This window comes from Ipomoea nil, unplaced genomic scaffold (assembly GCF_001879475.1).
Source record: "Ipomoea nil cultivar Tokyo-kokei standard unplaced genomic scaffold, Asagao_1.1 scaffold2279, whole genome shotgun sequence".
Taxonomy (NCBI): domain Eukaryota; kingdom Viridiplantae; phylum Streptophyta; class Magnoliopsida; order Solanales; family Convolvulaceae; genus Ipomoea; species Ipomoea nil.
The window spans coordinates 3,312,465-3,340,429 of record NW_017618707.1 but is presented as its reverse complement, the minus strand read 5'-3'; the positions used below and the strand labels follow the sequence as shown (position 1 = coordinate 3,340,429).

General features: G+C 35.6%; 5 protein-coding genes, 1 long non-coding RNA gene and 1 other non-coding gene across 14 annotated transcripts; 5 read left to right on the top strand and 2 right to left on the bottom strand.

Moving 5' to 3' along the window:
• Window positions 1-300: 300 nt before the first annotated feature.
• On the top strand, window positions 301-21,474 carry LOC109150486 (heavy metal-associated isoprenylated plant protein 39-like). 4 transcript variants are annotated; one of them, XM_019298410.1, is made up of 5 exons: window positions 301-431; window positions 538-616; window positions 734-1,034; window positions 15,011-15,017; window positions 21,464-21,474. In XM_019298410.1, the coding sequence occupies exons 1-3, from the start codon at window positions 423-425 to the stop codon at window positions 1,024-1,026; spliced, it is 381 nt and encodes a 126-aa protein (XP_019153955.1). In that variant the 5' UTR covers window positions 301-422; the 3' UTR covers window positions 1,027-1,034; window positions 15,011-15,017; window positions 21,464-21,474. The 4 variants fall into 4 exon arrangements, with proteins under 4 accessions (XP_019153955.1, XP_019153954.1, XP_019153953.1 ...); XM_019298409.1 differs by lacking the exons at window positions 15,011-15,017; window positions 21,464-21,474 and adding an exon at window positions 1,339-1,453; XM_019298408.1 differs by lacking the exons at window positions 15,011-15,017; window positions 21,464-21,474 and adding an exon at window positions 1,093-1,315 and having other exon boundaries at window positions 734-1,043.
• On the top strand, window positions 1,464-1,942 carry LOC109150488. The gene is made up of 2 exons (XM_019298411.1): window positions 1,464-1,673; window positions 1,757-1,942. The coding sequence occupies exons 1-2, from the start codon at window positions 1,470-1,472 to the stop codon at window positions 1,925-1,927; spliced, it is 375 nt and encodes a 124-aa protein (XP_019153956.1). The 5' UTR covers window positions 1,464-1,469; the 3' UTR covers window positions 1,928-1,942.
• On the top strand, window positions 5,192-8,287 carry LOC109150484 (heavy metal-associated isoprenylated plant protein 39-like). 2 transcript variants are annotated; one of them, XM_019298402.1, is made up of 4 exons: window positions 5,195-5,385; window positions 5,557-5,635; window positions 6,973-7,243; window positions 8,090-8,287. In XM_019298402.1, exons 1-4 carry the CDS (start codon window positions 5,377-5,379, stop codon window positions 8,154-8,156), a joined length of 426 nt encoding a protein of 141 aa, XP_019153947.1. In that variant the 5' UTR covers window positions 5,195-5,376; the 3' UTR covers window positions 8,157-8,287. The 2 variants fall into 2 exon arrangements, with proteins under 2 accessions (XP_019153945.1, XP_019153947.1); XM_019298400.1 differs by lacking the exon at window positions 8,090-8,287 and having other exon boundaries at window positions 5,192-5,385; window positions 6,973-7,505.
• TRNAS-GCU lies at window positions 7,339-7,419 on the bottom strand. Its single transcript has one exon. It is a non-coding gene; the product is annotated as a tRNA-Ser (tRNA).
• LOC109150483 (ras-related protein RABB1c) lies at window positions 8,368-13,316 on the top strand. Of its 2 annotated transcripts, XM_019298399.1 has the most exons (7): window positions 8,368-8,536; window positions 8,667-8,742; window positions 10,654-10,793; window positions 10,977-11,059; window positions 11,905-12,109; window positions 12,242-12,310; window positions 12,968-13,316. In XM_019298399.1, exons 2-7 carry the CDS (start codon window positions 8,697-8,699, stop codon window positions 13,058-13,060), a joined length of 636 nt encoding a protein of 211 aa, XP_019153944.1. In that variant the 5' UTR covers window positions 8,368-8,536; window positions 8,667-8,696; the 3' UTR covers window positions 13,061-13,316. The 2 variants fall into 2 exon arrangements, with proteins under 2 accessions (XP_019153944.1, XP_019153943.1); XM_019298398.1 differs by lacking the exon at window positions 8,368-8,536 and having other exon boundaries at window positions 8,606-8,742.
• On the top strand, window positions 14,153-20,696 carry LOC109150482 (vacuolar cation/proton exchanger 3-like). Of its 3 annotated transcripts, none has more exons than XM_019298396.1 (12): window positions 14,153-14,381; window positions 15,314-15,574; window positions 15,671-15,738; window positions 16,047-16,075; window positions 16,675-16,871; window positions 16,986-17,198; window positions 19,010-19,144; window positions 19,331-19,447; window positions 19,521-19,574; window positions 19,695-19,811; window positions 19,993-20,089; window positions 20,322-20,696. In XM_019298396.1, exons 2-12 carry the CDS (start codon window positions 15,314-15,316, stop codon window positions 20,342-20,344), a joined length of 1,311 nt encoding a protein of 436 aa, XP_019153941.1. In that variant the 5' UTR covers window positions 14,153-14,381; the 3' UTR covers window positions 20,345-20,696. The 3 variants fall into 3 exon arrangements, with proteins under 3 accessions (XP_019153941.1, XP_019153942.1, XP_019153940.1); XM_019298397.1 differs by lacking the exon at window positions 14,153-14,381 and adding an exon at window positions 14,446-14,460; XM_019298395.1 differs by lacking the exon at window positions 14,153-14,381 and adding an exon at window positions 14,543-14,593.
• Window positions 18,563-26,509, bottom strand: LOC109150493. The gene is made up of 2 exons (XR_002049152.1): window positions 26,466-26,509; window positions 18,563-18,713 (listed from the first exon to the last, which is right to left on the bottom strand). It is a non-coding gene; the product is annotated as an uncharacterized LOC109150493 (long non-coding RNA).
• Window positions 26,510-27,965: the final 1,456 nt, after the last annotated feature.

Below are 27,965 nucleotides of genomic sequence, written 5' to 3'. Positions count from 1 at the left end.
TATTTGACCGTTTGTTGACCGCAATCTATTGGTTGAAATTAAAAGTCAATGACCAATTTGTAAATTTAGTTATAGTCGAGGGACCAGAAAGTGTTATAAAAAAAAAAGATTAATAGCCAGAAAGTGTTCAAAAAAAAAAAAAAAAAAAGAAGACTAGTAGCCAGTTGACTGGCTTACTATTCTTCTTGGAGACTGGAAAGTTGGACTTTTGTACGGATAAGAACATTCCTCTGTATTTGCGCGTCCATCACTATTCACTAGTACCATTTCCCTTCTTCTTCTCCCTATAAATACAGCTGCCAATTTAAAGTGAGACTCAACCTACTAACCCATAAACATCCTTAAACCAACACTTCCAGATCTTTCTCTCTCTAATTCCTTATCCCATCTTCTCCACTTTATCTTTCTACCCTGCAAAAACAATGGGGAAGGTATATATATATGATCTCATCTTGAATATATTTTATTATTTTTGACATGAAATTTAGGTGCTTGAGTTAATGGTTTGATAACGTTTTGTGGTTTGTTAATTTGCAGCAAAAGATAGTGATTGGCATCTCTATGAAGGACCAGAAAGCTCGTACCAAGGCCTTCAAGATTGCTGTCAGCCTCTCAGGTACCCATCCACCCATATATCATTATTCAATTTCCTGGCCAATATTATATTGATTAAATTCAATCTGAATTTAATTTTCGACCTAATTAATAATGGGAAGTTTTGGTTATGTTGCAGGAGTCGATTCCGCCTCTATTCAGGCAGAGAAGGGGCAGTTAGAGGTGGTGGGCGACGTGGACGCGGTGGCTCTGGCCAGCCAGCTGAGGAAGAGGTTGGGGCAGGCGGAGCTTCTAAGCGTCGCCTCCGCTGAGAAAAAAGAGGATAAAAAGGAAGTGAAAAAAGACGAAACCCCAAAACCACAAACAGTGACAATCACTTATGACCCTTCAGCTTCGTATCATTATGCAGCTCCTTACCAATACCATGCTTACCCAGTTCAAGATCAACAACCAGAGTGCTCTATTATGTAAACATCAATGTTGAGGTTTAATTTGGTTTTCAATTGAGTGATTAGGATTTAATTTAGGAAGTTGGGATTGGCTATTAGGCTTGGCTTGTAGGTGTTCTCTGGTTTTTCTTTCTTTCTGATCTCCTCTTTGGAAGTCAAAGACAATGTACAGAAGGGCAGTTGATGTTATGGTTCTTCTACCAGAAAGTCAAGTTCAAAAAATAAATAGACGTACTACTAGTGTTTTAGGATCATGTTTCACAACTTTTTTGATGCCTGTATCTAATGATAACTCAAGAAATCTGGGCAAACATGTATGTGCCATATGTTTTAATCAAGTTAGATCTATGAAATCCATCAGTCATCAAAATCGGTGTGCATATATATAAGGTGTTTGGAACAAGTTTTGGCGGCTTTGCAATATGATTATGTTGAGGGTTGGTTGACAATTGAGTGATTAGAAAGATGGAGGATTGGCTATTTGGCTTAGGTGTGCGTATAAAAGGTGTTTGGAACAAGTTTTGGCCTTGCAATATGATTATGTTAGCTTTCTTTCTTTCTCCTCTTTGGATGTTGAAGCTTAGAAGTCAAAGTCAAAGTGAATATGCAGAAGGGCAGTCAAAGTCAATATGCAGAAGGACATGGCCATTCTCTAAACTTGGGTCCAGTGTAAGCTGCTGTTAGCATCAAACTCTCCTCTCAATATTCTGTAGCTGCTCTTAACTGAATAGGAACTTGGGTCCAATGTCCAGATTTCTGCTGAAGAAGATAGAGGATTTGGTGAAATTAATAGATTGTCCAGAGGCTGCGAAAAATTCAGCAAGGATTTCCTTCATAATTCTCACTTCCAAGGAGTTTACTTTTCAAAAAAAGAAAACAACCATCTGCAAACAGTAGATGAGTTATCTCTAGAGCTCCTCTAAGAGCATCTCCAACGTGCCTCATATTTTCACGTCAAAACACCATCCCACCAAATTTCTCTCTCCAAGGTATCCCTGCATCGCGCCATTACGCAAAAAAAAATGGCGATAATGAACCGTGTAGCGCCATATTTGGCGCTGCACTTCATCTGCGGCAAATTAAATATAGGAAAGAAAATTACTCTTTTGCCCTTGCTTCTTTTTATAATTCCAAATGTATCCTTTATTTGTTTTATATGTAATTTTTTATTTTGTTAAATACTTATATTTAAAGTTTGTATTATTAAATAAAAATTATACCATTTTAAAGATCTCATTAATACGATCGAAACAAGACTAATATTGAATATATATTAATTAAAATTTCAAATACATCAAACATAACTAGAACATAATAAAAGTTAAAATACATACGAGATACATCAAACATGACTAGAACATAATACAAATTAAAATACATACGACATAATATTAATATTAGAAAATGCAAACACAATTTAAAAAAATATATAATAAAATTAATAATTTCCTAGTCAACTCCACTTCCTCCCAAATTGTTAAAGTATTGATCAAATTCACGATTTGATTCAACTCCTTCTCCATGCTCTTGATTTCTCTTTGCAACAATTTGTAGTTGTTGGCGTCTAATCGACTCACGCACAGCTGGATCTTCTATCAAATTTAAATTCACTCTTAAGATTTTGTTATCTTCTTTTTGTTTTGCCAATGTTATTTTGTTCGCTGCATTTTGAGCTTTAAACAAATCAAGCTCATATTGTTTTTGGAGTAGCTCATGATTGTGTTCAAACATTCCTTTGAATTGTGCAGTTTGTTGTTCCATTGCGGCAATAAATTGATTGCGCTCATCCGAGAGTTTTTGCTTCATCTTTTCCTTCTTCCTTCCCGTAGGACGTTCACCTACATTGTTCATTTCATTACAATGTTCATCAGATTCAAAATCATCATTCAAATCAACAGGAAATGAGGAAGAGCCTATTGACTTCTCGATTCCGAAAGATTGTGATTGTGATCCTTCAGAAGTTCTTTTTCGACCTCCAACATTTAGCAAGCTTCCAGTTCTGCAAAATTTCTGCATGTCTTTGACAATAGGCCATACATGATCAAACTTAAATCCACCTTTGAATTTGGGATCTTGCTTTACTAACTCCTTTGCTCTATCAAGCTGTTATAAATAAAATATAATTCAAATTAAACAACGCAATTAAAACAAAAAATAAGAAAAAACTAAATAACACAAATTTACAAGATACTCACAATATCTTGTTCAGATGCACCACTTGGGTTCATGTTCTCTATTTGTTGAATGCATCCTCTTAGTTTGCTGACCGATGTTGATATCATTGCCCAACGACTATGCAGCGATCTTGAAGTTCGGTCAGTACAAATGTGTGCTGGTAGCATACAAGCATATTCTTGTGTAATGTGTTCCCATAAATCTGTTCCAGAGCAATCATTGCCCTTTTTAGGATCTTGGGCAATATCCATAAATATAGTACAAAGGAGTTTATCTTCTTCATTTGAGTATGAGGAAGTTCGGATTGAACGTGAGGCTTTTGACATATTTCAATGACTATTAAACTAGAAAGAAATGTAAATTATTTCAATGACTATTAATAAAAATTATTATTTACATCATAAATTATAATTTATATTAAACTAATTAAGTTCGAACTAAATTATATTAAACTAATTATATTCGAACTAATAATTGAGAAATTAAATTATTTTAGTGTAAAAATTTGGTGTTTTGGTGTAAATGGGTTGGAGATGAATAAAATTTGGTGTGAGAATATGCATGCTGGGAATATTTCTTCTGATGTCCTGAAAAAATTTGATGTTTTAGAGATAGAAGGGTTGGAGATGCTCTAACCACCGAAACTCCATGTAAACCCCCAAGGACTCCTTGATTAGAGCACTCAACCCCTCTGATTAATATGAAAAGATAAGGAGACAGGGGTCCCCTTGTCTCAAACCCTTATGAGGAAATGATAGGACCTAGAGTTTGACCTTCCTGTATGATAAAGAAATCCACTGAACATATACAAGCAAAAATCATAGTCACAGAACAACTCCCTAACTTGCGCATGTTTTTCTTCAAATTAGATTTTTGTTCTTCTCAATCTGCGATCAAAATTAATAATAACATTACATGCTGTAAAATTAATAATAAAAATAAAAAATAAAAAGATAACAATTTTGACTAACATTACTTCCTCCACAAGCTCAGAATCTCCGACCGTGATTTTCATTAATCCATGATGTTTGGATGCTTCATTGCGTGCCACACTGACAAAAATGAACATGAACATCTTCATAGTGAAATCTTTGCCTTGGGAAGTTTGTAGATGTAGCTGATCTGAAGATGAACTTTTTTGGCCTTCTAGTTGATTATCCCACATTTTGATCGCAGATTGAGGAGAGCAAAAACATAATTTGAAGAAAAACGTGCGCAGGCTGCTAAAAGAGAATCGCAAATTCATTAAATTGGAGTGCAAAATCTGAATTACCAATTTTACCTTTCATTTTGACACTTATTTCATGCCAAAACTAACGAATGACCATTTTTACTTAAATTTTAATAATCGGAAAATCATTTTGAGAATTAGCTGTACACAAAAATTACAACAATTGGTATTCGCTTTCAAAAAAAAAAAAAAAAAAAAAAACAATTGGCATTTTATTTTACATTTCTTTTTAGGAAAAGGGTCAAATAGGCCCTCAAACTATTGCTCAAAAGTCAATTAGGCCCTCCAACTTTTTAAAGAAGCAATTACACCCATGAACAATGTATTTTGATGCAATGAAGCTCAAATACAGGTAAATGACCTGCTATCCTAAGTCATTGCAAATCCGGCAACATTTCGGTAGATTTCCAGGCAAAAAAGTGACCGGCGAACGGTCACCGGTCACGGAGACCCCTCCCGGAGAAGGCAACCACCATTCTGGGTTGCCTTCTCCAGCGAGAAGGCCACCATTGTGGTGCCCTTCTCCGGGAGGGATCTCCGTGACCGGCGACCTCGCCGGTCACTTTTTTGCCTGAAAATATATCGAAATGTTGCCGAATTTACAATAACCTAAGATAGCAGGTCATTTACTTGTATTTGGGCTTCATTGCATCAAAATACATTCTTCATGGGTGTAATTGCTTCTTAAAAAAATTAGAGGACCTAATTAACTTTTGAGCAATAGTTTGAGGGCCTGTTTGCCCCTTTTCCCTTTCTTTTTTAAAGGATTACGTTACAATACTTACATACCCGCTTCTTCGAGTTTTCTAGGCAACTTCCTATGTTTGCGCGTCCCTCTCCAGTAAGTTTTCCCCATAGATATCCTTAAACTAACACCCAAAGTCCCAAGCACTTTCTCTCTCTCTCTCTCTCTCTCTCCCTCTAAATTCCATATTCTTCGCCACTTTACCCCTCTACTACCCTGCAATGGTGAAGGTATATATGATCTCATCTTTCATGTTAACTAGAAATACACTATTATATTATTACTAGTTACTACTTCTTGCTACTTGTAACAGTTTATTTTATTATTATTTTTACATGAAATTTTGGTGCTTGAATTAACGGTTTGATGACCTTTTTCTATTTTGTTCATTTAATTTGCAGCAAAAGCTAGTGATTGGCATCTCTATGAAGGACCAGAAGGCTCGTACCAAGGCCTTCAAGATTGCAGTTAGCCTCTCAGGTATCCACTATCTTACAATTTCCCGGCCAGTAACACACACATATATATATATTTCGGGAAATTAATTACATTCAATCTATTCTCAAAATTTATTCTTCGATCTCTTGGTACTCTAGAGAGGTCTCTCCTCTCTCTAGAAATCGGAGAATTTTTGGGACTGAATCTTCGGGCGTGCTTTTGACCGCCAAGATGAGTAGTCTTGTGAGGACGAAAGCCCTCTGTTTATTTGGTTTTCACTCTCCTACTTGGTCTAAAAAAAACTTTGAAAAAAATATCATTATTGAGCTTGCACTTACAATAAGCCACCTAATAAGAAAAGAATAAAAAATAAAATAGAATTTTGAAGAATATGCCTGCATAAATTTAGCTCATGGATAGTATTTGGAAGGAGAAGAATTTAATTAGGAGAATGTGTAATTTTACGCATTATTGTGTTAGGCTTAATTGAATATTCTTACTGATTATTGAAATATGAATTGGGGGAAAGGACAATTTTTCCTCTTTAAATTATATGTATATAGTGTTTTTTCCCTAAATTATTCATGTATCTACCTTTAACCTTCTTAATTATTTTAAAAGTGAATTTTTCCTCTTTATATTAAATGAACATTTTTACTCTTAAAAATAAGTTATTTATTTATTTTTCTTCCCTAACAAATTATTATTACCTATATATTAAAGTCATAAAAAAAAACACACACACACATCATTTTCAAATATTATAATTATAATTTTAAGTTAGTGTCAGTAACATAATTAAAATTTAAACACATATAATATACACTATTTGTAAATATTATAATTATACTTTTAAGTTAATGTTCTTAACATAATTAAGACTTAAACACAAAAAAAAAAAAAATCAATTAATACTAATTAATTATAATTATAATATTAATGATACTAGCTTAAAATACTTCAAATTCAACGATTATTATTCTTTTTTATTAATTTGGAACGGACACTGGCGATTCTGGTTCTGAACAGTAATAAGGACCGTTTCTATTGTTTTTGTTCGGTTATATATAAACAATATAATTTGTTAGAGAAGAAAATTGAATATATATTTAATTTTAAGGGTAAAAATGTTTATTTAAGTAAAAAGAGAGGAATTTTGTCACTTTTAAAATAATTGAAGGGATAATGTAAATACATAAATAATTCAATGAGAAAGTCGTTGTAATTAAGTGAAAAAGAGTGTCATTTTCGAATTTCGATATATATGTTTTATTCAATGAATTTATGGTTGTAGTGATGTACTCAATGTTTGGGTAATAAATGTTGACTTTATACAATCTGAATTATGGATGTAATTGGAAGTTTTGGTTGTGTTCCAGGAGTTTCTTCCGTATCTATTGAAGCGGCGGCGGAGAAGGCGCAGTTAGAGGTCTTCGGCTACTTCGACCCGGTGGTTCTGATATGCCTGCTGAGGAAGATGTTTGCGCAGGCGCAGATTTTAAGCGTCGGCCCCGCGGCTGATAAGAAGGCGGAGACGCCAACACCACAAACCGTCACAACTACTTCATTTGCACTTCCTTACCCCCCCCCATTTCAAGATTCTCACCCACCCACTAGCTTAGTACATAAAATCCAATCAATAAGCATTCGGTATATATGTCCATGCATGTTTGGTCTACAATTGGGACTTTCTTCTCTTTGGGTGTTGATTAAAAGTCAGATTTTTTTTTTTATTATTATTTTGTCATCGCCTGAGAAATTTGAACTCTCGCGGAGAAACTCATGTACTTAGCAGGCACACGCCTTAACCACTCGGCCAAAGCGACATTGATAATAGTAAGTCTTGTTTTAATTTTTGGAACGACAAGCCTATGAAAAAGCAAATATTTTAAAAATAAGATGACTGTAGCTATGTAATCTGTGGAAACATAACTTGTAAATAATTTGAGTTTGTGATTTTCTTAGTTTGATTATTAGACTTTTTTAAAAATGTAAAACTTAACTTAATCAATTTTACGCATATTGTTTATTTAGAATTGTGTTTAGAATTCACCTGTTTTATATTACAAGTTACAACAATGTAGTGGCGGCTAAGCAATGGTTGGATAATCAGTCTCAACATTATATTACTATTAAAAGCATAATTGAGATGGCAATTTTTAATATAATATATCTAAAAACATAATAAGTATTAATTCAAGTTATATCCTTAATTTATATATGTTTGATTTTCGTATGCTAATAAAGGTATGCATTTTTATTTTAAATGTTATACACTTCAATTTTATTGGTCAAAATTGTTCCTACTATATATATTTTTGTTAAACAAAATTATATTTACACCGTTATAATTTGATTCTAACATTGATGACTTCATCATTATTCTCATATACCTATATCTATTATATCTTTTTTTGTTATTTAATTATTATTTTATTAAAATTATTATATAATTAATTTAATTATTAATTATATTTTAATTAAATTTTTATGAATGGTAAACCAGATGTATGTTGGAGCATTTGAAGAACTTACAATGCCAAACTTGGGAACAATGAAATGACTAACATTTTTCATTTAGAAAATGAAATAATGGTGCAAGTTATGAGAATTCTTAAATTGTAATTAAGTATTGTAACGGTTGTAATGGTCATCATTGTAAGATTTATATTGATAGTTTTATCAATTTGGTCATTGGTTCCGAGTAAACAGATATCTTACGGTTAAACAAATAAATGATCAAATTGTTTAAAATTTTTAAAATTGAGGATTTAATAGAAATAACATGAATTGTCGACTAATCCATACAAAAAACGAACTTGTATGGGCCTGGGCGGCTGGGCCTTAACCCTTTCCCTATCATTCCGTGGCCCGTGACTGTATTTCTTCGAGATTTCTACACTGCTTCAGGCTGACTTCGTGTTGTACACTCTTTCCACATTCGTAAGCATCTCTCTCTCTCTCTCTCTCTCTTTCTCTCTTTCTCTCTCTGGTGTGTGTATATATATACATATATATCTGTATATTTTTATACCCCTCCAGAACAGATAGTGATCGGTTTCCTTTCGTCCAGATCCTTCCGTCTCTCCGGTAAACCCAAACGATGTCGTACGCATACCTTTTCAAGTACATCATCATCGGGGACACTGGTAATCTTTATATCTCCGCTTTATCTGATTTATAATCTTATTTCTGGCTTCACAGTTTTCTTCTGTAAGTTAACCCTGAATTAACTGTCTGCGGCTGTTTCTCAATCATGCTATTTTTTTTTTTTTTTTAATGTATAATTTATCAATTCTGTTGACATAAACATGACTGGATGAACTTTTAATGCTGGAATTTGAGTTCGGACCTAGTTCCTTTTTCAGTTTGGTTTCTTAGTGTGTAAGATATCGTATTAGAATTTTCCTAGATTTTCAATGTAGAGTAGTTTTAGTTCATGGATATAATAGCATATGCAGTTTGAGTCAAAGAGACTCTTTCAAACCCCCTGCCTTATCACCTAAGTAACTTGGATCCACATAATCGTGGTATCAAAGGGAAATTAAAAGATTTCTATCCTTCCCCGAAGTTTCTAGTTAATGTGAAAAATGAAAGTGGGATTTAAGGGTTTTTTTTTTTCTTTTTTTTTTTTCTTTTTTTTTTTTTAAATTTGAATTTCCTGCAGCCAAGGAAAGTTGATTTTTCCTTTTATGAAAGTAGTGGTATATACTCCTTTGTCTTTTCTCAAGGTTCATGAAGCTGGTTCATTTTGACTCTGTAACGTAATTGACAAAAGTTTTTTCATTGAATAGAGTTCAAACCCTTTGATAAAATTTGATTTTGATTTTATAGGTAACATATGTGTAACTTCAATTTATTTATGTTATACACACATGATTTTAAATTTGAAAGTAGACTCCCCATTCATTAAATAGAGATAAACAAAATCATTAAATAGATGAGATTACCAAAATTTCGTGATCTGCTGCCAAATTTCTTCCATGAGCTCAGATTGGTCGGATAAGTATTGATATACCAATTCGATCTGAGCTCTCATTGCGTTGCTCATTTAATGAGCATTCTCAAATTATGCCTTGAAGAGGACTCGAACCTCCAAATTTTATAGCACGAGATTTTGAGTCTTGTGTGCCAACCATTTCACCACCCAGGCATATTGAAAGTGAATCATATTCCATGACTGCGATATCATCTAGTGTAATTTATGGAATATATGACAAAGGTGGAGTCTTTCTATAGATCAGTCGCATCATATAGGCCTGAGTTGGGCATCCAATTGCTTATCCTTAGAATGCCTTATCTGTATATATAAAAAAGAAAAAAGGACAATCAAACTATTTATCCATTCACTCAAAGAGGTGAATAGGGTTCTAAGAGAGATATGTAAACAATAGGTCTAGTTACGTTTATTCCTGATCCTAAATGGGATGTAACAACATAGGAATCCATACAGAAACATAGTATCTATTTAGATATGCTCACATGGCCCTTTCTCATAATGAGAATAACCCTATTCCGACCCGGTCCGGTATGGAATGAACATATAATCATGGAGTCAACACAATCATCAGATTATGAGTTCATAACCCTAGCCCATTTTATTGACCTATGAATCTTTGATTCCAGTTAGTAAGGGGGATTTTGAACTAGGAACTAGATCCTAAAAGCTAAAAAAAGGTATCCTGTGCAATAGCAAATGGGATTTTTGGAGAAAGATCAATAGGAACCTGCAAATGGGGTTTGATTGCAAGACTTCCATCTGCTTGGTTGTGATTGTGCCTCTTAAAAGTGTAGTGTATATATTGTACTCCCAGTTGTGTTTCACTTCTCAAGGGTCAACTCAACTTTGACTAATTTTTAAAATATACTCCATGCTTCTTTAGTCTTTCTTGACGGAATATATATTTGCATATATGTTTTAGGTTTCATTTTCTTGATAACACATGCCTTCTGTTCAACAAATATACAGGCACTGAGGCACGTATGCCCAGATATGCATGTAGGTAGACTGGACAAGCCTTATATAAAGTACAATAATGTGAATATATTTTGTTGTACAGGAGTTGGAAAATCATGTCTTCTTTTGCAATTTACTGACAAACGGTTTCAACCTGTACATGATTTGACAATTGGTGTCGAATTTGGTGCTAGAATGATTACAATAGACAACAAGCCAATAAAACTGCAGATTTGGGACACGGTTAGCTTCTATCTCCTGTCTTTTTTACTTTTTCACATTTTGGTGTTTAGGAATATAATATGTTCTTTGCAGCCAAAATTTTGATTTCTTCCATTGGATTGAATGTTCTTTTGTAGTTTCCTCCATTTTTTTGTTGTTGCCAATGTATGAAGTTTTGATTACACTTATTGTCTGCCATCTCAGGCTGGTCAAGAATCTTTTAGATCTATTACAAGGTCTTATTATCGTGGTGCTGCTGGTGCACTACTTGTTTATGATATTACAAGGTACTTTCTCCATCACATTTTATATACCCTATTTACTATTCATAGATGAAAGTCATGAAACCAACTTTTTTTGCGCTTATTTTTTCTAACAATTTCTTCCAATTTTCAAATTTTGCTTTTGGTGTTTAATAGAACATTAGAACTTCTAGTATACTTCTTAAATATGTGAATTTTATTTACTAAATTAAATATGACCTAAAGTTTAATTTTTTAATAATTTGAGTCAATTCTAATTATTTGAACAAGACCTAGAAAATGGGACAAAGAGTATAATTGTCGATGGATTTTTTAAGTTGTGATCTAATTGCTCCAGTTTTTTTTTTTTTTTTTTTTTTTTGTGGTATAGATCTGAGCTGTTTCTTTTAGAGTTTTTCAAATAGCTTCTATACTTTAAATTCATTTTTGCTTGGATAATTAAGTGCTGTAATTTTTTGAGCATGGTTCAGTGGATCTATGTACTGAGTTGTCAGTTAACCACGCAGCTAATGTATCTTTAAAGTAAATGCTAAAATTTGCAGAATGGTCTATTGATCTGACCTTTCATCAGTAATAAGCTTTTGATGTGTAAATTTCACTGCTGGCCCCAGATGTATACAGCTTGGTTTCAACTAATCCCAACTGTTTTAGTATTTTCAATTTGATCTTGAATGTATGACATTGGTTTCAATTGTATCCCAATGCCATTGCCAACCAAATTTTTGATAAATAGATAACAATTTTTGTATTTTATAAATATATATAGTATTTCTCTCTAGTTTCAACTTATTTTTCTTCTTTTTTGTAGTTTATTTCACTCTCCCATCTTTAACTCTTTGACGATTTATTATTAAATTTTAATTTATTAGGAGGGAAACTTTTAATCACCTAGCTAGTTGGTTAGAAGATGCAAGACAGCATGCAAATGCAAACATGACCATAATGCTGATTGGGAACAAGTGTGACCTTGCTCATAGAAGAGCTGTAAGCACAGAGGAAGGTGAACAGTTCGCCAAGGAACATGGTTTGATATTTATGGAGGCTTCTGCCAAAACAGCACAGAATGTGGAGGAGGTGAATGAAGTCTTTTACACAGCCACCGATAGTTTTTTGAACTTATCACTATGATTCATTTATGCTACTGTTTATGTTCATGCCAAACTGAATTTTGGATGCATTGCTTTTGTTTTTATTGTCTTCTTGCAGGCATTTATCAGAACATCTTCAACAATATATAAGAAAATACTGGATGGAGTATTTGACATTTCAAATGAGGTAACCATGTCCAGCAATTCACATATGTATACCTCAATATATTGTATTGTTTTTTTTAGTCATTAGGTTTATGTCCAATGTTGAAAAAATCGCTAGGCGCCTGGGGACCGCCTAGCGCCTAGGCGCGATTTTTGCAACACTGTTTATGTCTTCTCTTAAATTTGAGTTAGCAAATGAATTTGAACTTTGTCCAAAAATGAGGTAATACACGTTTGCATCATAAAATATATAACGAGGAGAATAAAAAATAGGTGAAAAACTCTTGATGAATTTCTCTTAAATGATAGTATAAGCCTAATATGTTATCGGAACATAGTTTGTGCAATTATGTGATGGGAGGAATAAGGAAAGGGAGATTTCTGGAGTTATCTATGATCTACTTACCTTAATGACTTACAAGATTATCACTTATGAGGAAGGGGAGGGGGCTTCGTTTTGTATGATAATCAACGATAAAACTACATTAGGAACTCTTGGAAGTCATAAGAAATCCTTGTGCAGTGGAGCGTTATTTTCAACCAATTTGTAGATTCTGGATGATAACCAAACAGTAGCAATGTAGCATCACACACAATGTCCTGAATTTATTAATTTCTTTCTGAAAATAAAAATACAACTACAGCATCTAAGCCTTGTATGTTTGGTTCGATTTTGCAGTCGTATGGAATCAAAGTGGGGTATGGGGGCATCCCGGGGCCATCAGGTGGAAGAGATGGAGGTGGTGCTCAAGGTGGCGGTTGCTGCAGTTGAAAACCAGGAGGAGTCGGTTTGGTTGGTCACTGTTTATTCGTGGTGTCATACTTGTTTGGTTCGATTGTTCAGAGCTTACGTCTGATTTGTTTGTTTGTTTGTTTGTGTCAAATTATATTACGATGTCTGGATATATGAACTGCATCAGTACATACGAACTCGTTCTTCCTCCCCACACTACTGTCACAAGTGCTGTATTACTTAAAACTATCAATGTGCATAGACTGTTTTGAAATGGTGATTATGGTTAACCATATTAATTGAAAGTATATATCAGTGTGAGTGGTTTAAAATTCATTAACAGTTAAAATGATGACAATTTACATACTGAGATCGGTCTTTAACATTTATAGTCACAGTTTGCAAAATTCATAAACAGTTAAAATAGTGACCATTTACACACTGAGATCCATCTTTAACATTCATAGTCGTAACTCGCAACTTAAATTATGTCTGGGATCTATTAATAGTCAATTATAGAAGAGCGCACAATTACGACTTCACAATCACACAATAATCTTGCTATTGTGATCTTATGATTATGATGTTACAACACTTTATTTAAGTTATATTGCACGGCGGACAGTCGATTATTACTATGTAAATCAATTGTAAAGTTGTGATTTTTTTTTTTTTTTTAAAAATATAGCTAGATACAACCAATGTATAAGAAAACATTGGAAATCAAACAACAATCCTTATATTTAAGGGAGGTAGTTACTGTTTTTCTTTTTCGGGAATTTCAGGATAACCTGGGTTGGATTCTTACAAGTGTGACAAATCTCTTGGGTCAGCTTTTGTGCCTACCCGGAACCACATTGTGGTGTTATAACAAAAAGAAATAAAGTATATTCTTTTTATATTATTTTATGCATCATATTTTTATCAGATTATTTTTTCACTTATTTTGTGTAATATATTTTATAATCGTAATTAATTATCATATTATTTATTTATTTTTTCACTTATTTTCTATAATATATTTTTATAATTTTAAATTTTATTTGTATATTTAATATATCATTTCAATAGTTTTTTTTTTTTTTTTAAGTTGCTGTGTTTTTATAATCCTTCAACTATAACTAACTCTTTCAGCGTTCACCAACCGGCAACTGCCCCACATCTCTCACAATCTAATCTTAGAGCGCAAACTACGCCCCAACAACAAATTATGTAAAAATAAAAAATAAAAAAATTCAAACACAAAAATCCCACACTCACAATCTTTTTTTCTTTTTTTTTCTGCAAATTTTCTTTAGTATAATTTGAGAATAATGTATCCGCTAAGGATTTCTAGCAGCAGTTTCTGACTCTCCTACAGGTGCGCACGTATTGTTTCTAGAAACCCCACACTCTTTGAGTTTCAATCTTGAAAAGGGCGTAATTCTATCCCCTTAATAGTTAATATTTCTTGTCAAGATTTGGAATTTCCAATGCCATTTTCTATTTCTAATTTGCTCTTGAAATTCCCATTGATTTTCTTAGTATGATTTTACGATGTTTTGGGACTTCGGTGGTGGATTTGGCTATAAGGTTATCCCTGCGGTTGGAGATTGAGAATTGCCCTCTTTTTTTTTTTCTTTTTTTTTTTTTTTTCAGCAGAGAAAAACAATTAGTACTATTGGATGGCAAATCACAAGAAATATTCACAATTGTCAATGCCAAACTCATTTCTTGAATTGAATCTTCTCTTATCATTGAAAGCATGATTTCTTTGTGTATATTGCTGCAATTCTATTATTATGCTTAATGCAATGTTTTTCTCCTTGTGATCCTGCTATCTTTTACACATTGTTGATTGTTCTGAAGACTGAAATGAATGAAATTTAAAAAAATTATTGAAAATTTTCAAGGTACACACTAATGGTGTTTGGCAAAGCTTATTTAGTCTGATTATTTGGTCATAGATTTGATTTATTGATTGTACAACACATATGATCCCTTTTAGGCCAATAATCTGTGATTAAGTTGGAATTACTTAGAGATTATGCACAATCATTGAAATTGATTATAAATCATGCACTCTTATCGTAATCATAATCTGTAATCATAAGCTTTACTAAATGGGACCAATATATATAGATATTTGCATTGGCTTGAATAGCTTATACCATTAAAAGCTAGTATGGATAAAGAACCAGTTGGTGAACATAAGAACAACCATTATTGCGAAATTCATGTATATCGGATGTTGCCTGAGAATTTTTGCACCTACCACAATATATTCTAATGACAGAACGTTCATTCCAACAGATGGTATCATTAGCTGGAAGAGCAGTGCTTGAGCTTGAGAATGAGAGCACTGTTAGTGCTGTTAACCAGAAGATGTTATCTCTAGATGATTCTTCTCCTCGCATATCTTCTTTTTATACTAGGTTGGATGATCTCAGTTATAAATGTATATTAAAGGGGGCAGTAAGCAGCATTAAACTTGTGTTTTTATCAAAAAAGTTGAACCTTCTTATACCTTGCGGACCTCTAGCTGTAATTGTTGATCTGTTCACCGATCATCATGTGAGTTGTGGATTTCTTTATTCTCCTACTATTCATGCATATTTTTCCTTTAATTTTGTATGCTTTGTTATTTATTTATTTATTTATTTTTTTCAGGAATGGATCTTCTTTCTAAGCTTATTAGGCATCATACCTCTGGCCGAGCGTTTAGGTTGGGTCACAGAGTAATTCATCATACCTATTGTTTGCTATACTTTTAACCAAGATATGGACAGGAATACATGGATTTGAATAATCATTATTAAGAAGTTAGGATTTCTCCACATCATGGGGCCTCAGATGCAAGTTTTTATCAAGTTAAAGAAAGATATTATGATTACGTTTGAAAACTTTTATAACTCCATTTCCACTCTGGGAAATGTAGAAAGAGAGCGTAGTCATCCATCCCTGTAGAAACCTATACAATTTACATTTTTTAAGCATCATATATTGTTGTTTGTCAACTCACTGATATGTTTATACTTCTATGCAGGCAGCTAGCTTTCTATACTGGTCCTACAGGTTATATCCTATTTTCTTTGTATTTACTTTTTTTGGGGTGACGAGGGAAACCCGCAATTATTACCTGAGGGTGTGCACTGGGTAAACCCCGCCTTGCGACCCTAGCCGGCGAAGGACCACAAGGAGTTAAACCAGCCTAGGTTGCCCATAGCTGACTGGCTCAAATCAAGAAGGTTGCGATTCAAACTCGTGACCTTGTGGTTACAAGTTTGTATCCTTAGCCAACTTGTTTGGGGTTACCCCCTCTTTGTATTTACTTTATATGTACATGTGAGTCCCTGTTTGTACAGTATATGCACATTGCTTTTGGACTCACTTGTCTTTCTCTTCTGTTTATAATCGTGTCACTGGCCCTAAGGGTGCCTTTTTATATGAAATGAAATCTGAACTGATAAGTGCTAAATTTACTATAGAGAAATGACTTATTCCCTAATGATTTTAGAAAATTTTGATATGAATATCTTTTGGAAGGAGATACCATATTGTTGTGTTGAAGCAAAGGTTTTTGCACTGGTTAGCTTAGTCATTGTTCATTTTTATACTCTCCATGCAAATTACTTACCATATCTCTTTTTCTATAATGAATTGAAATTTTGCAGTTGGAGGCCTTTTAAATGCCACTTTTGGAAATGCAACAGAGTTAATAATATCAATGTATGCACTTAACAGAGGCATGATACGTGTTATTCAGCAGTCACTATTGGGCTCAATTCTCTCGAACATGTTACTGGTGCTTGGAAGCGCTTTTTTGGCTGGCGGAATTGCTCATTCTCATAAAGAGCAAGTTTTCAACAAGGTATTCCAGCATCATGTAGATTTTGGTTGCGTTTGCTTTTGAAAAATTAGTTTACTTTCCTTCGGTTAAGTATTAATAGTACGATAATTGAATGTTTTCATATTCTGCTGTTAGGGAACTGCAATAATGAATTCGGGGTTGCTTTTGATGGCTGTGATGGGGCTGTTGTTCCCAGCTGTCCTCCATTTTACGCATACTGAGGTTCATTTTGGGAAATCTGAGTTGGCGCTCTCAAGGTTTAGTAGCTGCATAATGCTTGTAGCATATGGTGCATATCTCTTTTTTCAGTTGACTAGTGAAAGGAGTCTCTACGTGCCAATTGCAGAGGTCAGTGGTTGCCACTCCGTATATAATTATTTAGTATCTCTCGCTACATCAAATGTTGCTCGTCTCTGATCCTATGTATGAAATTGCCAGTTAAAGTCAGAAATGTTCCCATAACATATGTGGTGCTTCTTTCTGCTCTTATAGATGGGAAATGACAAACCTAGTGAAGGAGACTCCTTTATTGAGGGCATCTAGGCGAGGGTCATGATTTACTCAAGTCCTTGACCCTGGCTCTACTTTTGACCTAGATATGGAACTATCATATAACATTTCCTTGGCCACATCATTGTTATTATCACTTTACGAAAGTAAAGAGAGGGTTTCTAAATGTGTTGTCGTATAGAAAAGAGAATACAAAGCCCTATAAATACATGCTAGAAGACTTCGAATAGGAAACAAGTTTCCATATGTCTACCTATCTAAATATGTATTCCATAACATTCCCCCTCCAGTTGGAGCATAGATATTAATCATGCCCAACTTGTTACACAAATAACTGATAACCCAAATATAACAAACCCAAAATAACTAACTAACGAGCTAACTCAAATCCATTTGGGACATTCCCTTAAAATGAAAGCTTGGGTGCCACCAATACCACGGACATTTGGGTGAACTACCGTACAAGCTCGAGATTGGACACTCCCCCTGCAACAGAAGCTTGGATGCCACCAATACCACGGACAAATACCGGGTAACTCGAAGTGGACCGAACAAGCTTGGGATTGGACCCTCCCCTAAACCGGAAGCTTGGATGCCACCAATACTGCAACTCCGGGTGAACACATAGTGGACCGAACAAGCTTGGACACACAAGGTAAAGAAGACAAATTCCAAACTAGAGGACACAATTTCTTTACTAGCAAAAGGGAAGAATCTTTACTAACAAAAGGGAAGCATCTTTACTAACAAAAGGGAAGCACGCTCTAAAGGACGAGCATAAAAAAGGAGAGACAGCACCAAAACACGCAATGGACTCCATCCTTCTAGAGGTCAAGAACATAGAGACCCCAAGACGCAAGCCCCTCACCAATAACCCTCTTCATCATAAGATCCGGAGGCAACAGCAGCACATTTATACCCAGTCATACCCACTAAAAATTGATCACAAACAGATCACAAAACACACAAAGAAGGGAGCCTGAAGGTGTACGAGACAAACTGACCGTAGAGCATAAAAGAATGGTCCAAACTAAGTCCAGAACCAAGACAAACAGACTTAGGCAACCCAAGAACAGGTTGACCAAAACGTTTTCCAATCGTTGGAGGAGCCTCACACGCTAGTCAGAACGTGATGACAACGGAGCGAAATTTTTTTTTTATTTTAAAGGCTTAGATACCATGTTACGAAAGTAAAGAGAGAGTTTCTAAATGTGCTGTCGTATAGAAAAGAGAATACCAAGCCTATAAATACATGCTAGAAGACTTCGAATAAGAAACACGTTAAATCCCTAAGACTGCCTTAATCTATAGAGATTCCATATATTAAATATGTATTCCATAACAATCACTAACCTAGTAACCTTTCAGTTGAAGTTATTTGCCATTCAGCTTAAACTCTTCTCGACTGCATTTGTTTTCAATATGATATTGTTTAGTGCATACCTCTGCAACTCTTTCTTTTCCTTTCCAAACTTTCAATTAATATTTGGAGCTTCAAATCTGATTCCATCTTTTTACACCTTTCCTCCACCTTGAACATTTTGATCATTTGGGAGGCAAATGATACTCTTGATGCTAAAAATATGCTTGGTTTACCTTGTTGGACTCTAACGTTTCTATCAGCATCTGAAATACTGACATACTTTCAGGAAGATAGTCAAATTGATGATGACTCAGATGACGAAGAAGGTCCGGAGATATCCAAGTGGGAATCAATCACATGGCTTTTTGTTTTGACTGTATTGATAACTGTGCTATCTGAGTACCTTGTTAATGCCATAGAGGTAACTTGACACAAAGCTCTCTCTCCTTTAAAATATTTCTCGAGCATTCTTCCTTCAATGCTGTCCCTTTACCTTCATAAACTCCTTGATATGTTACATCTTACTGCTGTAGACATCATATATACATGTGAAATAAAGGAATAAACCTTGGCATCAGCTTTATGATAATCATGAATGAGTTTTCAGGGGGCATCTGTTGCAATGAGCATTCCCGTCGCATTTATAAGTGTCATCATGCTTCCTATTGTCGGAAATGCAGCAGAACATGCTGGTGCTGTCATGTTTGCAGTGAAAGACAAGCTTGTGAGTATCCCCGCTCACTTCATAACAAAAGTAAATGCGGCATAACTGTCTCGTCTATTTAACATTGGTGCAGGACATCTCCTTGGGAGTGGCAATAGGATCCTCGACACAAATAGCCATGTTTGGGGTAGGTAGTAGTGCCTGTTTTAGATGTAAACCCTTGCTGTAGATGATTTTTCTTGCTCCATACTTTGTTCTCTTTGTTCTATTCCATGATCCAATTTTGTCACCATGGCTTGCTTTTCAGATTCCGTTCTGTGTGGTTGTTGGCTGGATAACGGGGAAACCAATGAACTTGGACTTCCAACTTTTTGAAACGGCCACCCTCTTCATGAGTGTTCTTGTGGTAGCATTCATGCTACAAGTATGACAATTCTTATAAATGCTATGATTTCTAATTTTTAAATCGTTCATTTTTCCAACTATTTTTTTTCTTTCTTTCTTCCCGTTTTTGCTCCTTCACACCCCGTTTTAGTGGGAGCATTATTCTACACATTCCCTTTTCTAATTTAGTTTTGTTGTCAAAATCCAAATCGCCCCTGCAGGATGGAACTTCAAATTACTTCAAGGGGCTCATGCTCCTTCTCTGCTACCTGATAGTCGCTGCTAGTTTCTTTGTACATATAGATCCCAAAACTATAGGTGAGTTTCCTCGCACTTCCCTTCCATAATTTATGTATAGTATTCACCATTTCAGCTTTCTTGTTAATAACCAGATTATGACTATACAGTGTTGTTACCAATATACTATATCCACCACAAAAAAAAAAAACTGAGTTAAACTCTTGCCAGTTAACGATATGTATTAAGAATGTATACAGTGTACCATATTACCTAATACTTTAACATGAAAAGTCGAAAATTTACTTTGCAGAGGACAAGAATGAGAAGCCATAGTTGGTAAAATGCAGGCAGCAGATTCATGGCACACTGCACACACCTGCAAAATTTGAAGACTCTTATAGAGTGCTACCCCTATCTTGTGTACATGATGAAAGTGTTGAAGAAATGTTGGTGAATTCCCCGTGTAAGATTTGATGTTCGCTTTCTCTCTGTTTTGTTCTTGACGAAGATCATTTTGGTCCCTGAGTTCACCATAGTGGAGAATGTTAGTCTCCAAAAAAAATGCAGGTTGAAGTAAACTATATATGCTAATACTGTAAAGATACAAAATGTATGAATATATATGTGTTTTGAAAGGTGAATATATTTAGAGAATGGCCCTCTGATCAGATGAACTTAGTCTCAATTCATCTACTTCATGTTATTAACACTTGCATGTACTGATTTTTCATTATATTTTGTTAGATGGCAGCCGATGCCGCATCAGATCAGCATTTTTGATCATTTGATGTTTAGTTTATCTTATCAGTTGGTTTGAATAGACGATTGCACAATTGCTCATACAAATGTGCTTTATACAATTCAACTTTTATAAATAGCGTTTTAATCAAAAGTTAGCGATTTTAACCCATAGCTAAAATGATATTTGATAAATGGTTGTTTTCTTGCATTATTTTGAGAGCATCCCCAGTATTGTTATTTATTTATTTTTTTTTGAAAACATTTATTTATTTATTTATTTATTTATTTTTGGATTTTTTTTGGTTATATGGAGAGGAGAGAGTGTGGAGAAAAGGGAAGAGAAAGAAAAAAAAAAAAAGGAAAAAATTGTACTTTTTGTCTCTTCACCAAGGAGACAGTTCAATCGCGGCATACATCAGCAAGGCTCGAGTCTTGGTGGAAGACCTCACCCTCGTCGGCCGACCGATTACCCTTAAGGAGCGGAACCTCTACGTTTTTAAGGGTTTACGATCGAAATTTCATTCTCTGGCGTCTTCCCTCAATGTACGTGGACAACTAGTGACGCTCCAGGAGCTTGCTGACCTCCTAGACGCGGAGGAGTTCCTTTCGGGCGGCAGAGCAGAAGGTGGTTCGTCGGCTGCTTTTACGGCGCAGCGGGGCGGACAACAGCGTGGTCGGGGTGGCCAATCACGTGGAGGAGGTGGTCACAACTCCAACCAGAACAACAGTCAGACCGGTCAGTCTCGCGGCGGTGGCCGGAATCGTGGTGGCGGTAGGGATGGTAACTGGCAGCCTAAATTCCAGTTCTGTGGGGTACTCGGTCACACTGCAGTTACGTGTCATATTCGATATACTAAAGATCCTCAAGCTCATATGGTATATCAGAACTCTTCCTCGGACTCTACTCCGGGTACTCACACATGGTTTTCAGACACAGGTGCAACAAATCATGCTACTCCTGATATAGCAGCCCTTTCCACCTCGGAGGAGTACAATGGTAGTGGCACTTTGCGTGTCGGTGATGGTACGGGTTTATCTATTAGTCGTGTTGGTCATGCTTCTTTTAATACCCATCCTAGTCCGTTTCAATAATTGTCAGATATTCTCCATATTCTTACATTGTCCACTTCTTTGTTGTCTGTTCAAAAATTTGCTTCAGATAATAAAGGGTTTTTTGAGTTTCACCCATCTTTTTTTCGTTGGGAAGGATATCAATACCAAAGAAATTCTTCTACGGGCCAGTAGCTCTGGGGGGCTATATTACCAGTCACAAGTTCGTCTCCTTCCGCGTTTCTTTCCGCTCGTGCCTTTGCCTCAGTTTGGCATAACCGCTTGGGTCATCCACATCAACGTGTTCTTAGTCGTGTTCTTCAATTTTGTTCGGTTAGTGGGTCTAGTAGTACTATTCGTTGTCATTTTAGTTTGTGCAGCGCATGTCAACTAGGGAAATCTGTCCGTTTTCCTTTGTCTCGTGTTGAGTCTTCTAGTTCGAACGTTCTTGATTTCCCAGTTAAATGGACATACAGCAAATTAGAGATCTCATTTCTAGGGACATGGGAGATAATAAAGAATTCTTCACATCTTAGAGCCCACTGCCTGGGGTGTGTATAATCAAATGTTGGAAACTCACTCTTATACCTTTGCACAAACTCTTGGTTTTGCCCTGTTCTTCTGTCCAGGGTTGCCCTTCTCCTTGGACCCCAATCCAACTCAATCCCTTCAGGTGGCTCCACAACTATAGGGGTGTCAACTCTCTGGCCAATTCCTTCCTCATTGTCTTCTGGAACTGGAGCCTTGTCAGGCCTGCCACCCACCCCAGAGCTGGACTATCCGGGATACTGACCCTGGACTGAAGCCTGTCCTGGAGAAAGACCAACAATAGGAGGAGCTGGTCGATTAAGTCTGAAAAGCTGCAGGATCTCCTCTCTCAGACTCCCAATCTGGTTGGCCACCTGAGTCGATAGTCCATCTACTTTTGTCGAAAGGCCATCCACAGTGGTCTAAGTGGCATGTAATCGCTCCTCGAGCTTCTGATTCAGCTCATTTTCATACGCTTCCAATCTACGGACACGCTCATCCATGAGCTCTGATACCAAATGCAGTGCTCCACAGTTTTGGAAAATAGAATTGGGGAAGAAATTAGGGTTTAGGGAAGAGAAGAGGAGAAGAATAGAGAAAAGTTCAGTATATTGTTTAGCATAAACCTCCATCCACTATCACTCTACAGATTTAATGGAAAGCAACAAAGGAAAACAACTCCTACAATATCGGATCATAACAGAAAGATGCGCTGGCCAAAACGTCTAAAACGACGTCGTCGGATAGCTAGGACAACGGCTTCAACGGTTGCTTCCAAACGACGTCGTGGGATCCCTTTTATTCAACGACTTAATTGCCCCCATCAAATGGCGTCGTTCTAGTCCCTCGACTTTTTCTTCTTTCAACTGTCAACTGTCTCTTCTGCCTTTCTTTCTTCTTCCATTTGCCACCCATCCTCCCTCTTTCCTTATCTATAGGACACCCATCTAGGGCTGCTGCAGTTGTCTACCGCAGTAAGATGTAACATATCAAGGAGTTTATGAAGGTAAAGGGAAAGTATTAAAGGAAGAATGGTCGAGAAATATTTTAAAGGAGAGAGAGGTTGATGAAGCTCTGATCTTGTATAAACCTCATAAATTGATACAATAATAATACACTAACAATTAACAATATACTCCGTAATAATTAACCAATACTTTATCATAATAATTAAACAAACACTAGAAATATTCATTTGTACGTACACTGACAGGGAAATAAGCACAATGTGAAGTGAGAGGGTACAAACATATACACAGTTAAGCTTAACTTGCACTACACCAAGTAAACCACATAGACCTACATACATATATATTTAAAAGCCGCCGCTAAATGTGCTCATAGCAGTTGCTGTTGAGGCCGTGTTTGAGACGATACCTCCTATTGAATCATGTCCTGCTGTGGTGTTCAGGGACTTCTGGGTCTTTTCCGAGACTTCTGGGTCTGGGTCTTTCCATCATCGTCCACGACGTCGTTAGTGTCTCCGTCTCCACAAGCAAAGATGAGCATAGGAATTATGATTATGGCAGACATAACAACCGCGCAAAACATCATCATTAAACCAAAACTACTGCCTGCCGCGGCGGCGGCATGGCTACCGTCATCCCCCACAACATAGTATCTTGTCATCCCTATCTAATCTTCTGTATGTATATATGTATACGAAATTGGTAAGTAGGAAAGAAATATTTTGCCTTTGTAAGGAGAAGCTAAGAATTTAAGGAGATAGAGGAAGCAAGCGTGCCTTTGTAAAGCAGCTTAAAACAAAATTTGCTGACTGTGCTGCATGTGAAAATTAAAGTGTAGTATGTACGTACCATTTACAGTAACATTTAATAATCTCAGCACATGTAAACGCCTAATAGTGCCAAATCATTTAGCATTAGCACATCATGTGGTCATTCAAATGAATGAAAACCAGCAACGAATTAAAAGAAGCAATTCAAAACCATCAAATCAGCAATGCTTTAATTTAAAAACGCTTAAGCACTCGTCTGTACTGAATAGCGTCCTGGAAATTACATTTGTCATTGTCAATTGTCATATGCTTTTAGGAGTTTTTTAACTCCAAAAAATGTTGAAGCTCTTGTGTGTGCACAAGATTGGATACCGTTGGCCAATCCAACTCATTTCAATGGAGAAAAATCTAGATAAAGTTGAAAGATTTGAAAAAATAAAATAAAATTATAACGAACCTTCTTACTTTATCTTTTCATTCATTCAATTATAGTTTCTAACTTATTTTATGATTTGCATAGTTGCTCTGGTTATTCAATTCCCTTCCTCCAATACCTATAACTTTATTTCTTTCAAAATTCAATTCATTTATTTTCATTATCTAATTTTGATTTTTGATACAAATATTGTCATTGTTTTGAGGCTACGAGGCTTTGTTAATATGTTATAGGAAAGTGGCTCACTGGTTTGGTAAGTTTTTAAATGTTGTTGCAACTTTTTTAATTGTTGCAACCTTGTGTAAACAAAAAATTGTTGCTACCTTTGAGTTAAAAACTCAAAACTTATATATTGCACATGTATTAGTAATTAGTATATGTCTTTGGCCCTTAACCCTTGATGCTTTGAATGCTAATCTAGTAATCTTGTGTATCACTGTCCCTTACTTTCAATTTATGTTTAAGTGATTCAGTTTGTTTTTAATTTGTATTTCTTAAATTATTAAATCTTTACTAAGAGCATCCACATTTGTGGATTATTTGGAGTTATTTCAGCATTAATTCTCCCCACCCAAGATAATAGCTAATGTGAGGAAGAGTTATTTGAGAAATAATTCTCCAAGTGAAGGGGAGAATTCAGAAATGGTGGGACCCACCACAAAAAGTCAATTAATGCGCGCGTGCAATGCACGCGCCCGTCAGGCGCGCCTGACAGTCATATTTTTATTATTATTATTTATTTTAAATTTAATTTTCTTTTTTTTTTTTCCTTTTTTTCTCTCCCCTCCCATCTTCTCTTTCCTAATCACTCTTACATTATCCCCCAATTCTCCCCAACTAATGTGGATGCTCTAACTTAATAATTTAAGTTGGCTATGATGATGTTTCAATCTGTTGTCTAAACTAATAGAGTTGGGCTAATATGTTGCTTATGTAGTTTTTTTTTTTTTCATTCTTTCCACCTTAATTAACCATTGTCGTTTAGGACATCCTGACCTCAATAAATTAAAACAACTGGCTCCTGGATTGTCGAATTTAAAAATCATAGAGTGTGAATCATGTCAGCTTGGGAAGCACTCAAGAGCTTCATATCCTAGTAGAGTGAATAAGAGGATCAATACCCCATTTTCTTTAGTTCACTCTGAGGGACCGTGTCGAGTTTCATCCACTTTGGGTTTCTCATATTTTGTTGTCTTCATTGATGATTTCTCTCGATGCACTTGGGTCTTTCTAATGAAGAATCGTTTTGAATTATTTGATGTGTTTCAAAAATTCTACAATGAAATTGTGAATCAATTTGAGGCATCTCTCAAAATCTTACGCAGTGATAATGCAAGAGAATATTTTTCTGAGTCTTTCACTTCTTTCTTTTCCTCAAATGGAATACTTCATGAATCATCATGTGCTAGAACTCCTCAACAGAATGGAGTTGCTGAACGAAAAATTCGTCATCTTGTTGAAACTGCTCGTACTTTGCTTATTCATAACAAGGTACCTAAGAATTTTTGGGGGCATGCTATACTTCACTCTTGCTATTTCATAAATCGGGTGTCTTCCTCTGTTTTGCAAGGAAAAATTCCTCTTCATATCTTACGTCCACAGGAACCTCTCCATAAGCTTCCATTGCGAATCTTTGGGTGTACTTGCTTTGTTCATAATACTTCTCCAGGGCGTGATAAACTTGATGCTAAGGCAATAAAATGTGTTTTCCTTGGGTATTCTCGCCTCCAAAAAGGCTTTAAGTGTTACTGTCTTAGAACACACCGATTTTATACCTCTTACGATGTTACATTTTTTGAAACAACACCTTTTTTCTCTTCCACCTTCGTTGAGTCTAATTTCCTAGGGGAACCCATTGAAATCACAGAAATTCTCCATATTCCTACTTTCTCAGAACATGTATCTCCCACTGTTCCTGAAAGAACCATACATATTCCTGAAAGAACTATACCAACTCCAACCATTCAAGAGGAAGGGCATATTCCACCGTTGTTGTATACCTACCAATGACGCAATCGTCAAGATTCCCAAGAGGATAGACATCCAGTTGAGTCATGTTCTACATCATTGTTACCTAATGATGCTGCCCAAAACACCACGTCAGACTCTCCCATTGCCAGTCGAGTAGGTAAAAGATCCACTCGAAATCCTTACCCTATCTATAATTTCCTTTCACAAAAACGTCTGTCTCCATCATACTGTGCCTTCATTGCTAGTTTGTCAACTGCTTTTGTTCCAAACAATGTCAAGGAGGCATTAACTCATCCAGGGTGGACTCAAGCAATGGTTGATGAAATGAAAGCACTACATTATGTGAAGGTTGATGAACTGCTTGGAGTTAGTACCTTTACCTCATGGTAAACCTGTGGTTGGTTGTAGATGGGTGTATAATGTGAAGGTTGGTCCAGATGGACAAGTTGATAGACTCAAAACTCGACTTGTGGCTAAAGGATACACACAGGTTTTTGACATTGACTACACGGATACCTTCTCACCGGTGGCCAGATCACTTCTATCCGCCTCTTACTCTCCATGGCAGCCAACCATCACTGGCTACTGTATCAGTTGGATATAAAGAATGCCTTCTTACATGGGGATTTGAATGAGGAAGTGTATATGGAACAACTACCTGAATTTGTGACTAAGACAGGAGCTAATCTTGTTTTCCGTCTTAAGCGCTCTTTATATGGGTTGAAACAATCTCCAATCGCCCCTGCAGGAATGAACTTCAAATTACTTCAAGGGGCTCATGCTCCTTCTCTGCTACCTGATAGCCGCTGCTAGGGGTGTGCAAATTTTGGAGAAATTTCGGTTAACCGACCGAACCGACGAAATTCGGTTAACCGTTTTCGAACCGAAATATTTCGGTTCGGTTAATGGTTAAAGGTTTTCCTAAAATTCGGTTAACGGTTAATTCGGTTCGAAAGTGTCGGTTAACCGAATTAACCGAACGGTTAACCGAATTTTAGAATATATATATATATAATATATAATATATTAAATATTAAATATATAATTACTAAAATAAAAAATAGTCAAAATGTCAAATAGAATACATAATAATATGAATTTATTATGATATGTATTTTATTTTAATTGGAATTATTATTTTAGGAATTATTTTATGGATTTTAAATTTTAGGGTTAAAAATTTCGGTTAATCGGTTAACCGACCGATTAACCGAAAAAAAGTTCGGTTCGGTCAATTCGGTAGAGTAAATTTCGGTTCGGTTAACGGTTAAAGCAAAAAAAAGTTCGGTTAATTCGGTTCGGTTAAAACGGTTCGGTTAACCGAACGGTTAACCGAATGAACACCCCTAGCCGCTGCTAGTTTCTTTGTACATATAGATCCCAAAACTATAGGTGAGTTTCCTCATCAATTCTTGTTAATAACCGGATTATGACTATACAGTGTTGTTACCAATATACTATATCCATCGCAAAAAAAAAAAAAAAAAAAA

What these genes read in the sequence shown, in the direction of transcription:
- LOC109150486 (XM_019298410.1), top strand. An exon ending in GATTGCTGTCAGCCTCTCAG is followed by an intron (nt 617 to 733) that starts GTACCCATCCAC and finishes GTTATGTTGCAG; the next exon opens with GAGTCGATTCCGCCTCTATT.
- LOC109150484 (XM_019298400.1), top strand. An exon ending in GATTGCAGTTAGCCTCTCAG is followed by an intron (nt 5,636 to 6,972) that starts GTATCCACTATC and finishes GTTGTGTTCCAG; the next exon opens with GAGTTTCTTCCGTATCTATT.
- LOC109150482 (XM_019298395.1), top strand. Translation starts at nt 14,558, where the DNA reads ATGTTTTGGGACTTCGGTGGTGGATTTGGCTATAAG. An exon ending in GTGGTGGATTTGGCTATAAG is followed by an intron (nt 14,594 to 15,313) that starts GTTATCCCTGCG and finishes TCATTCCAACAG; the next exon opens with ATGGTATCATTAGCTGGAAG. An exon ending in TATAGATCCCAAAACTATAG is followed by an intron (nt 20,090 to 20,321) that starts GTGAGTTTCCTC and finishes TTTACTTTGCAG; the next exon opens with AGGACAAGAATGAGAAGCCA.
- LOC109150488 (XM_019298411.1), top strand. Translation starts at nt 1,470, where the DNA reads ATGGAGGATTGGCTATTTGGCTTAGGTGTGCGTATAAAAGGTGTTTGG. An exon ending in TCTCTAAACTTGGGTCCAGT is followed by an intron (nt 1,674 to 1,756) that starts GTAAGCTGCTGT and finishes TCCAATGTCCAG; the next exon opens with ATTTCTGCTGAAGAAGATAG.
- LOC109150483 (XM_019298399.1), top strand. Translation starts at nt 8,697, where the DNA reads ATGTCGTACGCATACCTTTTCAAGTACATCATCATCGGGGACACTG. An exon ending in AACTGCAGATTTGGGACACG is followed by an intron (nt 10,794 to 10,976) that starts GTTAGCTTCTAT and finishes CTGCCATCTCAG; the next exon opens with GCTGGTCAAGAATCTTTTAG. An exon ending in CAGCACAGAATGTGGAGGAG is followed by an intron (nt 12,110 to 12,241) that starts GTGAATGAAGTC and finishes GTCTTCTTGCAG; the next exon opens with GCATTTATCAGAACATCTTC.